The sequence below is a fragment of the Anas platyrhynchos genome, chromosome 20 (genome assembly GCF_047663525.1).
Source record: "Anas platyrhynchos isolate ZD024472 breed Pekin duck chromosome 20, IASCAAS_PekinDuck_T2T, whole genome shotgun sequence".
Lineage (NCBI taxonomy): Eukaryota > Metazoa > Chordata > Aves > Anseriformes > Anatidae > Anas > Anas platyrhynchos.
The window spans coordinates 2,822,359-2,840,686 of NC_092606.1; the positions used below are offsets into that span (position 1 = coordinate 2,822,359).

General features: G+C 62.0%; 1 protein-coding gene across 1 annotated transcript; it reads left to right on the forward strand.

The window, feature by feature from the left end:
* The first annotated feature begins 2,117 nt into the window (after positions 1-2,117).
* TBX2 (T-box transcription factor 2) lies at positions 2,118-12,778 on the forward strand. The gene is made up of 7 exons (XM_038165986.2): positions 2,118-3,098; positions 3,830-4,097; positions 6,510-6,656; positions 7,774-7,850; positions 7,970-8,139; positions 9,653-10,263; positions 11,132-12,778. The coding sequence occupies exons 1-7, from the start codon at positions 2,734-2,736 to the stop codon at positions 11,576-11,578; spliced, it is 2,085 nt and encodes a 694-aa protein (XP_038021914.2). The 5' UTR covers positions 2,118-2,733; the 3' UTR covers positions 11,579-12,778.
* Positions 12,779-18,328: the final 5,550 nt, after the last annotated feature.

The window sequence follows — 18,328 nt, forward strand, 5'->3', positions numbered from 1 at the left end:
TTGCGGTGTTACAGCGGTGCGGGGGGCGGCGGCGGGGGGCGGCAGGCCCTGTGCCGGCGGAGAGGCGACGTTTCCTGGCGGGGCCGCGGCTGCCGGCAGGGCCCGGTGGGCTGCGCCCCTCCGTTCCCCTCGGAGGTGGCCGCGGTCGCCGTCGGGGCCGCGGGAGAGTTGCCCCCGGCGTGGGGCAAGGCGAGGCTCCGGGTTCGCTTTGTGAGGGGGAAGGAAAACACAACACAACAAAACAAACAAACAAACAAAATGGGGGGGGGGGGAGGAGGGGACGAAGAAAAAAAGCCCGAGCAAGCCCCATTTTTGCCAAGGCTGCTGTCAGCACATTTCCGCGGTGGCGAGGAAGCAAAGTCCAAAGCAGGTCTAAATTTCAATCCCCGCTCGCCACCTCGCTCTGTTCAATGGTCAGCGGGACCCCCCCCACACCCCCCGGCCCCACCGCCCCGCACGGCGGCCGGGACCGGCACGGGCAGCCCCGGAGCGGCCGCGCTGTGGCCGCCCCGTCGGGGGCCGGGCGGCGAAGGTGAACCCGCGGCAGGGGGGAGCGGCCCCGAGGACAGCCGGGGCTTTGCTCGGAGCTCTCGGCGGAACAGGGCTCGCTGTCAGCGGGATGAGCCGTGGTTGGGCGCAGAAAGAGGGGAGAGGAGGCTGCGAGAAGGGGGCACCCGGGGGTCCCCGCGTCCCGCCCTGCTCGGGGAGCAGCGCAGCGCGGCCCCGAGGGGACGGCAGCCGCCGGAGCAGGGACGGGGGCGGCTTCGGCCGCAGCTCGCTGCGCATCCGCGGAGCGGTGGGGCCGAGGGGGGGGGGCGGGCCAGGGGGCAGAGGAGGGGGCCCGCCTCCGCTCCCCCCGTCCCGTCTGGCCGCAGCGCAGGCGGCGGGGGCAGGAGCCTTGTAAGGCTCCCAGGGCGCTTTTTGAAGATTTGGGGGTAAATATGAAGTGACAAGAGACGGGTCTTTATTGTGAGGGCTCAGCCGCCTGGCGCCAGGGCCCTCTTCAGCCACCGCAGCCCTCAGTTAATCAGCGCAGATCTCCAAACGGACCTCTCCGCGGGGACACCCACCGCGCCCGCCGCCCCCCCGGGCCCCGGCGCGGCGGGACCGGCCCTAATCCCTCTGCAAACAGCCCCGGCATTTCCCCCTCCGCCTTATCTGCCTCCCCCCGCCCGGGTAAACAGCCCCTCCGGCCGGCCAGAGCAGCGCCAGCCTCGGGGGCCTCGGCCCCGACGGCTGGGGCGGCCCCGGGGGCCCGGCCTCCCGCTGCCCGCCCGGCTCCTCGCGGGGCGCCCCGACGGCGGGGTCCGCGCCCCGTCCGTGCGCTCACGGCTCCTGGCGGGTTCCCCCCCACACGCACCCCTCCGTCGGGGCGAGGGGGGAGGCGAGGGCAGGGCGCGAGTGTCCGCCACTCACCCGCGCTGGAGCTCGCCGCTCGGGGCCTCGCCGCCTGCAGCTCTCCCACGGCCCGGCCGCGCCGACGGGGCCGCGCTCCCGACGGCCGCCCCCGAGCCCGGGCCGCCCCGTCGGCGGGGCGCGGAGCGGGGCGGGCCCCACCTTGATCCTCTTTCCAGGATCTGTCGTAAGACGGCAGCCGCCGAGCTCCGGCCCCCCCTAACCTCCCCCCCCACACACCCAACCCGCCGCCCCCGCCCGCCCCCCTCCGCCCCCGCCCGGGGCTGCGCGGCCGCGGAAAGCTTCGGGGCGGCCCCCGGTCCCCCCTGGCCCCCCCCCGGTCCCGCTCCGCGCTCCGCCGCGGTGGCTCCGCGCTGTCCCCGCACCGGCGGCCGCCGCTCCCCGGCCGCGGCGCAGCCAGGGCTGACCCGGTATGCGGAAAGGAGCCGGGGGTGGGATTTCGAGCACTTTTCTCTGTCATTGGTTAATATTTTATTCTGTTGACATGTTTTCTTACTGCCGATGCTTCCGACACCTTCTTCTTTTTTTTTTTTTTTTCTTTCTTTTTTTTTTTTTTCCCTTCTTCCCGTCCTCCCTCCCTCCCTCCCTCCTCGCCCCCCCCCCCCCCCCCCTCCCCGCGCCCGGAGCTTGGCCGGAGCTGTCAAAACCACGCCTATGCAGATCCACAATTGGTCTGAAACGCGTAAAATCAGCAATCAAGGGGGCTTGGCTCATTAGCGGGCGGATCAGAGCAGGAAGGACATGTGAGATAGTCACAGTTTTACAGAGATCACGACAAGATCTAACCGTTTCCACCCGGGCTCCTTGAGCCATGAGCAGCCCTCGCCCGAGCGCCGGCCGCGGGGCGCGCAGCGGTGCCGGGGCGCAGGCCGGGCCCGCGGGGGTGTGAGGGCAGCGCGGCCGCCCCTGCCCGCGCCCCCGCCCCGCTCTCGGTGCCGGTTCAGCGCCGGGAAGGACTTCGCCGGGAGGGCTTTTTGCCCTCGCTCGCTCTCCCTCGCTGCGACAACAACAACAAAAAATAAGGACCTACTGTCTCCCCTCCGCAGACCGGGAGTCCCAGGAGCCGGGAACTGCCTCTCGCTTTTTTTTTTTTTTGCTTTTTTTTTTTTTTTTTCCAGATCTAGTTCCGCTGTTTTTCGGCATTTTTTTTTTTTGTGCGCTTTTTATTTTTGTTGTTGATTTTTCCTTCCTCTTCCAGAGACTCGAGCGAGTTCGCTGGGCAGGAGAGACAAAAAAAATAATATCAATAACAATAATACACACACACGTTTTTGTAAAGGGAATCCCTCTTTTTCTCCTGGATTTGTGGATGCACCGATGAGAGATCCAGCCTTCCCAGGGACTGCCATGGCTTACCACCCCTTCCACGCACCCCGGCCGGCCGACTTCCCCATGTCCGCCTTCCTCGCAGCCGCCCAGCCTTCCTTTTTCCCCGCTCTGGCTCTGCCTCCGGCGGCGCTGGCTAAGCCCATGCCGGACCCCGGGCTGGCCGGGGCGGCCGAGGCCGGGCTGCACGTCTCGGCCCTGGGACACCACCACCAGGCAGCCCATCTGCGCTCGCTCAAGAGCCTGGAGCCCGAGGAGGAGGTAGAGGACGACCCCAAAGTGACGCTGGAAGCCAAAGAGCTTTGGGACCAGTTTCACAAGCTGGGCACCGAGATGGTGATCACCAAGTCGGGAAGGTAAGAGCCGGCCCCGCGCAGCCCCGCGCAACTCGCCCGCACCTGCGGGGCTGCGCAGCGCCCTCGCCCCCCGCCCCCAGCCCTTCCCCGCTGCTCGCCCAGCTCGCCCCGGGGAATTCACCCCGGGCGAGAGTCGATGGGGTTTCGATGCGGGCAGTTTTTGGAGGAGTTTGGATTTAACCCCCCCCGCCAGCTAACCCTCCCGCCTCCCCCCCCGCAGTTATTACTTTTTAAAGTGCGATCCCAAATGAAATTTCTGTGCACTAATTGAGCTCCCGCAATCCCCCGCTGTATTTGTTTACGCCGCTCTCGGCGGCTCCTCGCCGCCCGCAGCTTTTCCTGCCCCTGCCAAACTTTCCCTGCCGCCGGGGTCGGCCCCGGCCCCGCTGCCGGCCCCGGAGGAGGCAAAGGAGAGCAGTGAAAAAGGGCTCGGTCCGGGGACCCCCTTGGGCTCTGCCCCCTATTTCTTGGAAGGGGATTTGGAGCTTTTCCCCCTCTTTCTGCTCCTATGGGCGCAGCCGAGTGGGATGAGAAGGAGCAGGGCCTGCCGGCCGTGCCAAAGGCTGGGAAGACCCGGGGCGAGCTGAAGAACCCCCCACACACACACCCCGTGGTTTCGGAGGGGCCGGGCGGTGCGGGGCTGCCGGGCCGGGCCGGGGGCCGCGGCCGTCGGGGGTCGCGCACCGGGCGGGAGGGCGCCGCGCCCTGCACCGCTGTGCGTCTCTCCGCAGGAGGATGTTCCCCCCGTTCAAGGTGCGGGTGAGCGGCCTGGACAAGAAGGCCAAGTACATTTTGCTCATGGATATAGTTGCGGCCGACGACTGCCGGTACAAGTTCCACAACTCCCGCTGGATGGTGGCCGGCAAGGCCGACCCGGAGATGCCCAAACGCATGTACATCCACCCCGACAGCCCGGCCACCGGCGAGCAGTGGATGGCCAAGCCCGTCGCCTTTCACAAGCTCAAGCTCACCAACAACATCTCGGACAAGCACGGCTTTGTAAGTGTGGCCGCGGGGACGAGCAGAGCCCCCGGGCGCGGACCCCCCGGGCCAGGCGCTGAGCCCGGCCCCGATGCGACCGGGCACGGCCGGGGGGAGCCGTGGGGCTTTACCGGCTTCCTCCCCCCGGCAAAAGCACGCCCGGGCCCGGGCTGGACGGCGGGGCCTTGCCGGGCCTTGCAGCGGCCGGGCTGTCGCGAAGCCCTCCCTGGTTCTTGCTGCCGGCCGTCCCGGGGACGGTCCCCCCCGGGGGGAACAGGGGCTGGGCTGCGGGGGTGCTCGGGGTCCCCTAGGCTCCCGCATGTCGCCCCCCCGGCCCGTCCTGCCGGCTCTGCCTGGCCGCGGGGCTCGGCGGGGAGCAGGAGCCGGGGAGGCGCAGCCCGGGGGGCGCGGACGGGGCTAACCTGGGGGCGGCGAGGGGAGCCCCGACGGGGCGGCCGGGCTGGGGCGTTGCGGCCGGGCAGGTGCAGCCCCGGACCTCGCTGCGGGCCGGGCCGGGCCGAGCCGAGCCGGGCAGAGGGGTGCTGGAGGCGGCGGCACCTGCGCTGGGGTTGCGCGGCCGGGAGCGGAGCCGGAGCCGTTGGCAGCAGCGGCTCGGCACCGGCTGGGTCTGAAAGGCTCCAAAAGGGTCTGTTTATTCCCCTCTTGATCACATTTGTATCACCTCCCGGAGGGGAAAAACAAAAACAAAACAAAAAAAAAAAAAGAAAAGAAAAAAATCCATCCAAACAAAGAAAAAAAAAAGGAGAGGGAGAGAGAAAGAAAGAAAGAAATGGAGGCGTGTTGGCAAGCTGCAGAAAGCAGGGGCAGGGCTGCAGGGGAGCGGGGTCCTGCGTGAAGGCGAGGGGGAAAAAATCACAGCGAACGAGAGAGCTGTCTTAGCGGCTGGGCCAGCATTTGGGGCGATAAAGGGAAAGTTCCTCGGCCCGTCCTTGTGCTCTGGGGACTGGCGGTCCTGAGGCCTCGGTGCTGCTCTGCCCGCAGCGCCCGGAGAGCGGCCAGGTGCGGGGAGCGGCTCCCGAGAAACTTTTTTCTCCTCTCTCTTATTATTTTTCTTCTTCTTATTTTTTTTTTTTTTTTAGGCAGGAAACGGTGTGTTTGTTAAATAATACATTGCGAGGCTATTTATAGGCAGCAAGGTAAATCGATAGCGAGGGAGTCTCATAAATAGCATTTTTTGGTACTGGGGAAAAAGTAGTTTGGTTCAGCGTTTTTAACGGTTCGCCTCCTTCAATTAAAGATTTCTGGTACGTGTCGTTGTCCAAAATCCGGAGTGTGTTAAATCTGGGAGATGAGGGTTTAGCCAGTGCCCATCTGGTCAGAGAGGGATGATTATTTTTTTTAAAGGAATGCAGATTTGCACGCTTGAATGAGATTTTTTTTTTTTTCTTTTCACCATTTTCATGATAAATCCCGTGTAGATTATATCAATATAATAGCGACCCGACAGTTCATCAGCAGGTGATTATTGCTGGGGTTAGAAAAAGGGGGATTTTTTTTATTGCCTTCTAAAACGAAATGAAGTGATAATTATTTAGCCATTTGGCCGGCGTTATTTGACAATAATTACTCAAGCTTTCGCCGTTCCCCTACCAATTCCGGGCGGTTGGGGCTGCGTGTCAGCCCGACCACAGCAGGTTGGGGAATTATTCCATCGCTCTCGGGCAGGAAAAATGTTGCCGGGGCGGGCAGTGAGGGCAGGGGCTCGGGAGCAGCCCCGCTCGCGGCTCAGGGGCTCCACAAATCCTCAACGCAACCGCGGTGGGCTCGGGGTGAGCTTTTTAACAAAGGCAGAGGGGAGAGAATCGCTCTGGGTGTTGGCGAAGCTTTTCAGACACCTGGTTGGAAAAAAAAAAATGTCTGTTCCTTCTGCAGCGTTGCTCTGAGACATGAATTTAACATGGCTCTTAGTGAAATGCTCCTTTCAGGTCGCAGGCGCTGGCACGGCTTTCTGCTGCGCCCAACTGCAAATCTCGGGTCTTTTTCATTTGTATTTATTTATTTATTTCGGTGGCGAGGCAGAGGAATTTTTTGAAAAGGACAGAACTATTAAAAGCGGCTGGAAATGTGTCGAAAATTCGCCTCGTGTTTTCAGGGTTGCAATAAACCGGGGAGATGCCCGTAGCTGCTCTCCTGCCGTGCCTTCCCCAAGATGTTGCAGTGCCTGCCTTCCCCGTGACCTCCTTATTTGGGGGCAGATCGTGCAATGACATAAACAAAAAAGAAATCTCCCTCTTTGGCATCCGCCGGCATTCCTTCCTCACGCTGAATTATTACTATTATATTTTTATTTTTTTCGGGAGAAAAAAAAAAAAAAGCAATTTTTTAGAGAGGTAGCCTGACTCGCGCGTGGCAGCGATGGGGTCCCCGGGGCTGACCGCGGCCGCGGGCTGTGCTCTCTCGCCCCCCCAGACCATCCTGAACTCCATGCACAAGTACCAGCCCCGGTTCCACATCGTGCGGGCCAACGACATCCTCAAGCTGCCCTACAGCACCTTCCGCACCTATGTGTTCCCCGAGACCGATTTCATCGCCGTCACCGCCTACCAGAACGACAAGGTACGGCCGGGCAGCCCCTGCCCCGTCCCTGTCCCCGTCCCTGCCCTGTTCCTGTCCCCCCCATGTCCCCTCCTGGGCTCTTTGTGCGTGCTTCTATCCAAAGCCGAGGGCTGCTGCAGGAGAGCATCGCGGGGAGAGTGGCCAAAAGGCAGCAACAGGAGGATGCTGATACCCCAAGTACTCAGAGGAGGAGGCACCCGTCACCCTAATATCGTTATTAGTGCTGTTATTAATTCCCCCCCGGGTTCTGTCGCACCTTTCCTCACTGCGGGAGCCTTTGCCGCAGGCCCAGGCTGAGGGAGCAGCACCCGGCCTGGGCAGCCTCCTGGACAAGGTGCCCTGGGCCCGGCAGGAACCGAAAAATAGGGCCAGAAAAACCGATTTTACTTGCTTTCGTGATTTAGCGAGTGTCGCTCCCGCGAGCAGGGGAGGCAGGAGCTCCCCGTGGGGAGCACGGAGCCTCCGCTGGCCCCTCCAAGAGCTGCGTGCGCGCGTGTGTTTTAACCCAAAAGCTGACCCCCACCTCCACCCCTGGCTGCTGATGCTAATTGACAGCTCTGTCTGAGGGTCCTGGTGGGCTTGTTTCCCTCGTAAAGTTTATGGCGAAGAGTCACAATCGATTAAAGAGCACTTTGTCTGCTCGCCCGCCGCTGGCTGCCGGTGGGCTCCGTCGGGCGGCAGCGGCCGGGGGCCCCGTCGGGCGCGGCCGGGGGGCGGCCGGGGCCGGGCAGACATGCATTTTTAAAGCGCCCCTCTCGGGGCCGTATTTCAGAGACATGCATTATTGAGCGCCCTAATGTCGCCGGCCCCAGAAGCCCGTCGCGGAGAGGGATAAGAATAGCTTTTAACCAGCGCAGCGCGGCTCAGTCGCCATCTTCCCTCCGGGGGGCCGTGAAAAATAACTTCCTATCATTAAGACGCTATTAATAATTCAAGCGAAACCTCAGCATCATTTTTAATAAAGCATGCGGTGTGTTAAACCGGGGACGCTGCGCCTTTCGCAGCGAGCCCGGCCCGGCCGCGACCCGGGCTCTCCCCGACGGCCCTGGGGGAGCGGGGCCGGGGTCCCCGAGGGGGCGGCCAGGGCGTCACGCAGCCCCTCTCCGTGTCCCCGCAGATCACCCAGCTGAAAATCGATAACAACCCCTTCGCCAAGGGCTTTCGGGACACGGGCAATGGCCGGCGGGAGAAGAGGTAAGGGGCGCCCCCCCCCCCCAAATTCGGCGCTTCCCCCCCCCCCCCTCCCTCCCCGGTCCCCGCACCGCTCCGCACCCGCGGAGGGCCGGGGCTGAGCGCTGCCTCTCTGCCGCCAGGAAGCAGCTCTCGCTGCCATCCCTGCGGATGTACGAGGAGCCCTGCAAGCCCGACCGCGACGGCGGCGAGTCGGACGCCTCCTCCTGCGAGCCGTCGGCGGTGCGCGACGCCCTGCACTCCCCCGTGGGAGCCCTCCCCAGCCCCCTGCGCCTCAAGGGCAGCGGCAGAGGTAAAGCAGCAGCTCCAATCCCCCCTCTCCAATCCCCATCTTCAATCTCCTTTTTCCAATCCCCCCTCCCCAGTCTCTCTATCCAATCCCCCCCCAGTCTCCGCCGTGCCGTCGGGGCTGAGCCCACATCCTCTCAGCCCCCCGACAGCAGGGCCGCGCACCCTGGCATGGGGAGGGCTGGGGCAGGCGGGTTCTCCAAACGGCTGCGGCTTTCAGCGAGCCCCTGTCTGCTCGGGGTCCCCTTTAGGGCACGAGCAGGGGGCTTCCAAAGCACCCCCCCCCTCGGGGCTTGCAGGTTCCTGCGGGGTAGGAGGCAAACTGCACCCGCAGGGGGAAGGTGCAGATGGGCACGGGGGGGAGCCGAAGGGTTGAAAGGACAGGATAGATCCAGCGAGCAAATGCGAATGGCATTTAGGGTTTGCAACATTTTCCTGTTTATACGTTAGTGTAAACAAGAAGGAAAGGCGAGGCAGGCCGTATGCTATATGCGGCTGTCCGGCGCGCCTCGCTGCTGCGTCGCCCTGCCTTTCATGGCTCGCTCAGTGCCCTGCAGGGGGAAAAAAAAAAAAAAAAGAATTAATACGTTTGAAAGGGAAAAAATGTTGTAACTCCAGGGCTTAAAGCTAGTAAATGAAAATAAACTAGCAGTTCCCACGTAGCAGTTTTTAGATGCTGGATTTTGTCTTGCCGCACTATCAATCTGCTGCTCTTTAAACTTTCCACCAACCCAATTCCCTGCAAACCTTCATCAAAACTGCAGCCTCCCCCCCCCCCCCCCCCCCCGGCCCCAAGCCGGTGGGAGGGTTTATTGCACCCCTCTCCTCTTTCAAAGGCTTCCCAGAATATTCACCCCAGCCTGCAGAGCCTCACCTAGCCGGCACCAAAGGCTTTTTTCCATTGAGCCGGAGCTGGTCGGGCACGGCGTGAGCGGGGTGCAGTGCTGGGGTGCGACGGGGCCCTGCTCCATGGCAGGCTCTGCTCCCCACGTCCTCCCCATCCCCTCACCTCTCTTCCCCCTTCCTCCTGAGAGCTCGGTGCCTTTTTTAAATTAAGGCACTCTTAGCGAAGCCTGCAGCGTACCTCTTTCCTTAAAACTGCCTCCTTAACCTGACTCAACCTGCACATTTGGAATAAATCCACGGCGCGCTGTTGATCAGCTCCATGTAATTAAATATATACAGGACCATTTCCTCCAGCGCTGTCCACCCGCCTGCGCTCTCTTCATCTCCCGCCCCACAACCCGCTTTGAGTTTGCAGCTAACGAGAACGATGCTGTAATATATTTTGGTCCTCCATCCAACATGTTTTTCCTGTTTGGCAGAGCGGCAGCACTGCTGTTGTCAATCCCCTTTCCCCGCGGTGACCGTGGCACGAGGGCCCGTTTCTGCCCTCTCTCCTTACAGCGCTCCTCCTGTTAATGGTGGCGGGGGCCTTAAATTCACTTTAACTCAAGGGTGAAAGACCCACTCCTCACCTCTCTGGGCTGTTCCTAAACCGCTCCATCCCTTTGCAGAGGAGAAGCTGGGCGCTGACAGCGATGCGGAGGTGGAGAAGGCACCTGAGGAGCGGCCGGTGGCCACCAGCCCCGGCGGGGAGGACGCGACGCCCCGCGGCAGCCCGCGGTGCCTGGACGAGCGGAGCAAGGAGAGGCGCAGCCCGGAGAAGGCCAAGGACGGCGCGTCCCCCAGGGAGGGCCCCGGCGAGGGCCTGTTCGGCGCGCGGGGCCTGGAGAAGGACAAGGTGGAAGGGCGGAGGAAAGAGCCGGAGCCTGGCAAGAAGGACGCGGAGGGCGGCGGGCTGGGCAAGGAGGCCTTCGCCCCGCTGATGGTGCACACGGACAGCCCCCCGCACCTGAGCGCCGGGCACCTGCAGAGCCTCGCGCTCTCTGGCCTCCACGGGCAGCAGTTTTTCAGCCCCCTGGGCGCGGGGCAGCCCCTCTTCATCCACCCAGGACAGTTCGCCATGGCCCCCGGCGCCTTCTCGGCCATGGGCATGGGACATTTGCTGGCCTCGGTGACCGGTGGGGGCAGCCTGGAGAATGGAGCCCTCTCATCTGCCCCGGGCACGGCAGGGACGGCCACCCCCTTCCCTTTCCACCTCTCCCAGCACATGCTGGCCTCTCAGGTAAGACTCCCCGCGTCCCTGTCCTGATCCTCGTTGTCCTGCCAGGCCCTGAGCCCTACTAGTCTCCTACAATCCTAGGCTCTCCTCCTGCATTCTTCCCCAAAACTCCCTGAACTATCTGAACACTCTGGGGGCATGGGCCTAGCCAGCGTTGCCCCCACTGTGGGGACATCTGAGGTGGTCCCAGTGTGGCTCTCATGGGGTCAGGAGCTGTCAGTGCCCCCTGGCCTCCCCCACGGCCCCTGCAGGCTGTGGGAACAGGGTGTGACATCCCCTGGGGCCCTGGATGTGCTGCCTAGTGTGGCACGGGCAGGACGTGGGGGGACACTTGGAATGATGGCCCCAGAGCCAGTCTGAGGAAGAATCCTGATTCTTTTGTGGCTGTCATGGGTTCCACCACAGGCAGGGGCAGCACTGGGAGCGGCAGCCCTGGCCCGCTACCCTGGCCTGGCTGTCCCCATCCAGCAGCCCCCATCTCCCCACCAGCCCCAGAACAATTACCGTGACACCCACGCTCGCCTTACCTCTGCCAGTCCCCATAAGGACATCTTTGAGCACACCTCATTTATCGGACTGACTTACCGACGTGTTTCATGTGGTTAGAGCCCTGTGATGCTGCGCAGCCGGGGATGTGGAGCATGTGGGGACACGGCCAGGCTGCACGGTGCTGTAACCCCAATTTGGGGTTTGTGCCCAATGGTACCAACCCCTTTTGGTGCGGAGTGGATGGGGGACCCCAGCTGAACCCCTTCCTAGGCTGCTCCGCTTTGTATTCCCGATGACACCAGGGTGCCCCAGCTTTGCCTTGCCTTTTCTGGGTGACCGATATGGCACAGCACAGCTCTCACCCCTCTCTCTCTCTCCGCAGGGAATCCCGATGCCCACCTTCGGCGGACTCTTCCCCTACCCCTACACCTACATGGCAGCAGCAGCGGCGGCCGCCTCGGCCATGCCGGCCACCAGCGCCGCGGCCGCCGGGCCGCTCTCCCGCAACCCCTTCCTGGGCAGCAGCCGGCCCCGTCTGCGCTTCAGCCCCTACCAGCTCCCGGTCACCATCCCGCCCAGCACCAACCTGCTCACCACCGGCCTCCCCGCCAGCCTCAACCCCGGCTCCGAGGGCTCCAAGGCGGGCAGCAGCCGGGAATCCAGCCCCCTCCCCGACGTGCCCCTGCACAAAGGGGGCAGCCAGCGCCCCGCCGCCTCCCCCAAGGGCTCCCTGAAGGAATCCCTCAACGAACTGCAGAACATCCAGAGACTGGTGAGCGGGCTGGAGAGCCAGCGGGAGCTGTCGCCCGGCCGGGAGTCCCCCAAGTGACCGACGGGGCGGGCAGCGAGCCCGCCCCCCCCGCGGGGCTGAGAAGCACTGGTATTTTGTACAGCACAGTATAAATATTTATTAAAGAGCAGGGGGTGGGGGCGGCTGGGGCGAGGGGTGCTGGAGCAGAGGGGAAGGAGCCCTGCGGGCAACGCGGCCCCACCGCCGAGGAGCCAGGAGCAAGAAAAGGAGCGAGGGGCTCACCCCTTCCTTGGGTGAGGGTCTGGGAGTTGCCCTCCCCCTTCTCCTGGTCGCCCCCCACTCCTCTGAGCTCCCCCGAGAGGGGCACAGGGTGGCTCTGGGGGGGGGACGAGACGATGCGGTGGCACCCGACGGGTGGCAATGGATGGGGTGAGCCTGTGAGCCCCACGGGAGGTGAGCGGGGTCAAAACCTCGTCTGTGCAAGGGGGGGTGGGGGGAGGGAGGAAAAATTGAATAAATAAATAAAAAAAAAGAACAGAAATAAGGAAGAAAACACGGGAAAAAAAGCCGTCTCGGCAGCCGCCGCGGAGCTGCGCAGTCACCGCCACGCAGAGCTGGTACCGGCCGGGGGGGGAGCCCCGTGGGTACCAGGGCAGATATTTATGAAATAAATGGTAATTTGTGTAAATAAGCTATAAGGATCCCAGAATATGCAAATTGGTATTAATTTATTCAGAGTTGTACATTGGTGTGTACATAATATTTAGAGTTTAACTCATCGCATTTAAGTTTTTTTTTTTTTTTCATTTTACATGAACATATATATTGTAAATGAAAACTATTTAGCTCTTTGTGATTGAAGGAGATATTGGTTTCTTTAACTGTGTTTTAAAATATTGTTTATCCCGCCTGTTCTCTAGGACAATCATGTGCCACCGGTAGAACAATTTTTGGAAAGCAAGAGTTCAATTCTTTAACAGACTTCTGCAAGGGAAAAAAAAAAATAAAAAGAAAAAACTTATGAATCCAAAACATACTAAAATCTCTCTACAGTGCGGGGTATAGAGAATGCAGGAATAAACCTCAGGTTTTTATTTTTCACTCCAGAACAAAAATTAAAAAAAGTATAATAAATTTAAATATCACAGGACTGTGCTCTATATTTGTTTTAAAATAAAAAGATACATGATTTGAAACGTGCTGGTTACTCGGGTGTCTGTCTGTTCAGTTTTGATGAAATCTCTCACATCTTTCAATAAAAAAATACTCCGAGAAGCCCTCCCGGCTCCCGCCTCTTTCATTTTCGCCTCTGCAGCGGGAGTGCGCCCAGGGCCGGGCCGCCCCGTCGGGGCCGGCGCCCTCCGCAGGTGCGGGGCTGGGGGCGGGGGGGGGAAGGACGGGAATGCCCCGACGTGAGCCCGGCCGCCCCAGCGGAAACCTCCGCTGCTGGTTGTTGGTTTCAGGAGGGCCGCCCCTTCGAGCCGTGCCCGTCCCGTCCCGTCCCCCCCTCACAGGTGCGGAGCGGGGCCCTGCCAGTATGGGGCGCACGGAGCGGGGCCGGGGGGCAGGTACCGGCACCATCGGGGGGAGGCGGCACCGCTACCGTCGGGGGGAGCTGCCCCGTGTAGCCGTCGGGGCCGTGCCCACGGGACGCCGGCCGCTCCCGGAGCCGCTCGGCGGCGTTGCGGGGAGCGAAGGAGGCCGGCCCCGGCAGCCCTTTTCCTCACCAATTACCCTTCTCCCGGGCCGGGGAAGATTTATGGGCCCGGCGGCAGGGCGGGGGCGCGGGCGCGTCCCCGCGGGGTGCGGGCTGCGCAGCGCCGTGCTCAGGGCTCCCTCTGCCGGTGCCGCCGTGCTCCCGCCGCTGACCCGGCCCCGACGGGGCGCGCCGACACCCCGGCTAATTCCTGCCTCCCCCCAGTCCCTAAAAGCGCTCCGGAGGAGCCGGGGCCGGGTACCCCGACGGGGGGAGAGGAGCTGGAGCCAGGATCCCCGACGGGGGCAGAGGAGCCGCTGCTCTCGGCTGAGCACCGTGGCCGTTTCCGCTGGCGGCGGGGGGAACCGGCAGGGTGGGGGCCTCCTGAACACGAGGAGGGAAATGGAGTTACCAAAAATAGGCTCGCAGGGCTATTTCCGAATAAACGCATCTCAGGAGGAGCACCAGCTCGACGGGCTCTGTTTTTAGTGACGCAGGGGATGGGGCTGGTGCCTGCGTGTGGCAGTGTGGGGGCTCCCTGGCCCCCAGCACCCTCCCCACCACGCTGTGTTCAGGAGGAGCTGCACCGAGGTGAACATAGCAGGGAGGTGGTGGAGATTTGGGGGGCTCAAAGGTGTAAATGGTGCCTCTTCCTAGGGCCTTGGTCTGCTCGTGGGGCATGGGGCTGCTCTTTCCTGGGGAGGGAGAAGTGCTGCCAGCACAGCGGGGCTGGGACGGTGACCTCTGGGGACAAGTGGCCTCTGGGCACAGTGACCTCTGGGGAGGGTCCCCAGCTCTGCCCCCAGGTGGGGAGCAGGGCCAGGCCCCCAGCAGCCATGGGTGGCTGGGCAGGAGCTGAGGCCAAACCCTGCCATGAGAAGCCCCATTCTGGCTGCTTGCCCAGCGGCTCCCATCAGCCACGTGCAGCACTGGGGTCACTGCTGTAGGAGGTGCTGGGAGACCTATGGGGGCACACTGGTGAAGCTAAACCTGGTGGTTTCTGCCCCATTTTGGGACCCACTGGCCAAACTCAGGCAGATCTGGGTGCCCAGTTCTGTGCAGCACCACGACCCTGCTGTCAGGGGGCTGTGCACAGGAACAAGGGCTGGCACCTAAACAGCTTGCCCAGTGGACACTGCAGCATCTCCCACCTGGGTGCAGGCCCAGCTGTGCTGGCCCCATGCATTATCCCAGTGCCACCGCACTCCCTGGGCACGTTGGTCGCTGCTGCATGGCAGGACAGAGCACACCTGCAGCCCTGCCTGCCTAGGAAAAAATGGGGGATGTTGCTTTTTGTCACTGCGGTGTGGGGTTTGTAGAGGCTGATCACTTCCACCCCTGAGAGGAAACACAGCTGGGGCAGCAGGGGAGCCCCCAATTATCAGGGGCCCTGCTCCGCCCCGCAGGACCCCTGTGCACCCACCGCACCTGGGCAGGGCGCAGCCCCGACGGCAGCTGCCAGCCCCACACCTGCCCCAATTTATGGGGCACCACTGGGCACCACCTCCCTTTGTGCTGCTATTGCTTGGCCAGGTCAGGTCAGTGCTCTGCGGCCGTGCTGCTTCGGATCCCTTTTGGCTTCATTTTGGCCCAGTAGTGCAGTTTGTGGGGGCTGAGCCCCAGCGGGGCAGCCTCCCAGTCTGTGCTGCAGGCTGCTTGGGGGTCTCCCTGTTCCTCCCGGGGGGGTTCCCAGCTCTGCTTTGATCTCTGTGGGTGCTGAGGGGTTTAGAAACGTTATCAAGAAAAAAAAAAAAGTGGTTGTTTATCGTGCTGCAAAGCTCGCTGCTGGCTGCAGGCACTGCTTGCTCCGTCCCCACTTTAGGGGCAGGGTGGGAAAGAGGAAAGGGCAGCCTCTCGGTTTATTCCCGTTGTTTACAGCGGCGGGTGATGGCAAGGGAAAGCCGGGCCCCCCGCCCTGCAGTGCCCCCCCCGGGCCCTTTCCCAGACCTTCCCAGGAGGAGTCCGGCAGCTCCCGGCTCCGCACACCCGACGGGGCGGGATGGGGCCGCCCCGACCCTACACCGCTCCTGGCTCCTTCCCTCCCCTCCCTTCCGTGTCCCCTCTTCGGGGGGCTGCACGGAGGCAGCGGGCAGGAGCCGGGCCCGGTTCCTCCCGGTGCCTCCGCCAGGTGGTGCCGTCGCTCCGCGCCGCGGGGCGGCCCCGACGGGGCGGCCGGGCCGGGGGTGGCCGCGCTGCCCGCCCCGGGCGCCGCTCCCCGGCTCTGGCCGAGGCTGTGCCCAGGGTCCTCGCCTTGCTCCTACGGCCCCTACCCACGGGGGGATGGCGACAAAGGCTGGCTCGGGGGCGTCTAAGTGTGAGCAAGCTGCTAGAAGCAGCAATGGGCTGCCTTCTGCTCGCTGCTTTTTTTTGTTGCCTGGAGTATTGAGGGGTGAAATCATACAAGAAAGGCTCTTTCTTTCCATTCGTTCCCCTGTCCGGTTGGCATCACTGCGAGCAATGCCACGAAGGCAGGTACAGCTGGCCTTGGCCTCCCACTGAATTCTGCAAATGGTCCCTGCCTTCGGCCTCGGGCCTGGCGTGCTCTGTAACTCTTAGGAACCGAGATCTAATTAAAGTGAGACAGTGCTGTCAGGGGACTGCCTAATTGTCTTTGCCAAATGACCTTGTGGGGATCTTGGCTCGGCTCCCAGCACAAAGGTGTTGTCAGTGCAAAATCCTGTACGGTTTGGGGGAATTGGCTGAAGACTTTTGGGAAATAATTCCTCAGGCTGGGAAATAACGAGCTGGGGGTGCTGGTGTGATGCTTCCTGTCCCGCTGCCCTCTGCCCAGGTGATGTCAGGGCACGGGGATGCTTTTGTGGTGGGTTTAGAAGAGAAATCATGCTCAGTGGGGATCAATCAGGGTGAATACCAACAGGTGTCTGTGGTACTTCCCCCTGCTCCCTTTAGTGCTAAATACACGCACTGCCACACCACATCAGCAGGGAGGGAAGGTGGTTCGGACATTAAAAGCCTCAAAAAGTGCCTGAGACCCCTGGGTGTTGGAGCCAGCCCTGGGATCACACTCAGCTCCCCATCAGCAGCCAGGGCTCAGCCCCAGGTTGATGGTCACAGCAGTGTGGAGGACCCAGGCAGCATCACCCCTCGCCCCCACGGAGTCCCCCGGCCTTGGGGCAGTTTTGGGGGCAGGATCTAGTCTGGTCCCTGGGCAGCAGGGAGAGCTGGCCTCCACGAGAGGGAGCGTTTGCAGGGATTTTCATCCCAGCTGCATCTATAGACGTGTGTGTGTATACATGTATATATATTTGTATTTATTTTCCTTTCCCAGTTGTTATTTGCAAGCAGGGACTCGTCCCTGTGGGCAGCTGGGGTGGCCGGAGCCCCCTGCCTGCATGAAGCCCCCTGTTTCTGTTTTCCTGTGGTGGGGGAGAACTGGGTCAAAACCTCATCTTTTCTGAAAAAAATATCGTGCTGCTGTGTGTGGCTTGTTGGTGATGCTGTGGGAAGCCCTGCTCCTTCCCGTGGTGGGTGGCAGGGTCCTGTCCCCGTATCCCATCACGGGGACATCTTCCTCCTGCTGCCCCATTTGTCAAACTGGGGAGGAAGTCTCTCTTACTGGGCTGACTGGTCCCCCATTTTGGGGCTCTACCCATGCCTGTAATGCCCCCCCAGCAAGAGGAAGGGCTGGTTGAGATTTTCAAATGACTGCCTTGAAAGATGTGGCCCAAAGTCCCCTTCCTGTGGGTGCAGGATCAGGCCCTGCTTGGCTGCGTGGTTTGCAAGGAAGATGCACGAAGGGCCTGAGCCTCCCTGGGGACCTCCCCCCCCCCGTCCCTGGAGCCTCCCAGCCTGCCCTATCTGCAAATTGCAGAGCAGATTATCAGCGAGCACTGCTGAGATTAGAGCCCCGTATTTCTGTCTGCTTCCCCCAGAGCCAGGGAGGCCCGAGCTGAGGCTGGAGCAGACTCTTTGGCACCACAGGGCTGAGTGCTGGGGTAACCTTGTCCTTTTCTGGGAGCTCCTCGAGGAGGGTTCAGACAATTTTCAATTAAGGAAGAGGGAAAAAAAAAAAGAGGAAAGAACACACCACAACAACGGCTGTGGGAGGGTTGTGAGGCGCATCCATGGGATGCTCTGGGCTGAGCCCCACGGGCAGGCAGTGAGGTGCTGCTGGGGTCTGACCAGGGTGCTGTAAATCCTCAGTCTGGGCCTGAGTGCAAAGCCCAGAAATGGTGGATTTGTTGTTCCTTTTGTGAGGTGGGATGCAGAAAAGCCACGAGCTGCTTTGTGTGTGTGGGCGCAGCTTTGGCAGAGCCCAGCACGGCACAGGGAGCGATGCTCGGCTCATCAGGGGAGATTTTCCTGAGGGTGTGCTGGGCGTTTACATTAAGAGGAACAGTGAAGATGTAGCTCTGCAGCCTGGGTTCTCTGAGCAAATGTCAGGTTTTGGGGGTGCGCAGATGAGCAGCAGCTTTGCAGGGCCAGCCTGGTGCTGTGGGCTGGTGGGAGCGGGGAGCCCTGATGAGCCCTAATGGCTTAACGGGCTTAGCATGGGGTTGTTCTTCTAAACAATCATGTGCATTAGTGCAAATCTCATTAGATCCCTGTCTCCTGTGCTGCTAATGCCAGAGGGAACTGTCACTGGGTGGGAGTGCAAGGAAGGGCCTGGGGGTGAGGGGGCTCCAGGGAGCCCCCAGCTCCTCCTGGTTGTTCTTGGAGCTGTGCCCATTACACCTAACAGGAGGAGGAACCCAAATCGAAGGGGTAAAAAGCCATTTGAGGTCCTAGGCTGCCTTAAACTTGGTTAAAAGCGTTGCTCACCCTGTTAGCAGGGAGTCACCTCACATTGCCCACAGGTGCCCTCATGCCTGCTGCCCTCCCCTGCTCCTGGGGCTGCCGCCGGGTTCAGCAGGGAAGAAAAGGTGGTCAGAGGGTGGGAGAGGCTGTGCTCAGTGCCCAGATAAACCTCAGGTTTAGCCTGGAACATTTTGGAAAGGGAATTTTCTCCTGTTTGTGTTGCGGTGCTGGCAGCGATGACCCCTGGCACCTCGCGGTTCCCCTGAACCACACTGGGAATTGCTGCAGGACCTCCCCTCGGTGCAGGTGTGCAGCTGCTGCCGGCACCAAGCAGAGCCCTGCGAGCACTTGGAGCACAGCCTGGCTCGGGCAGG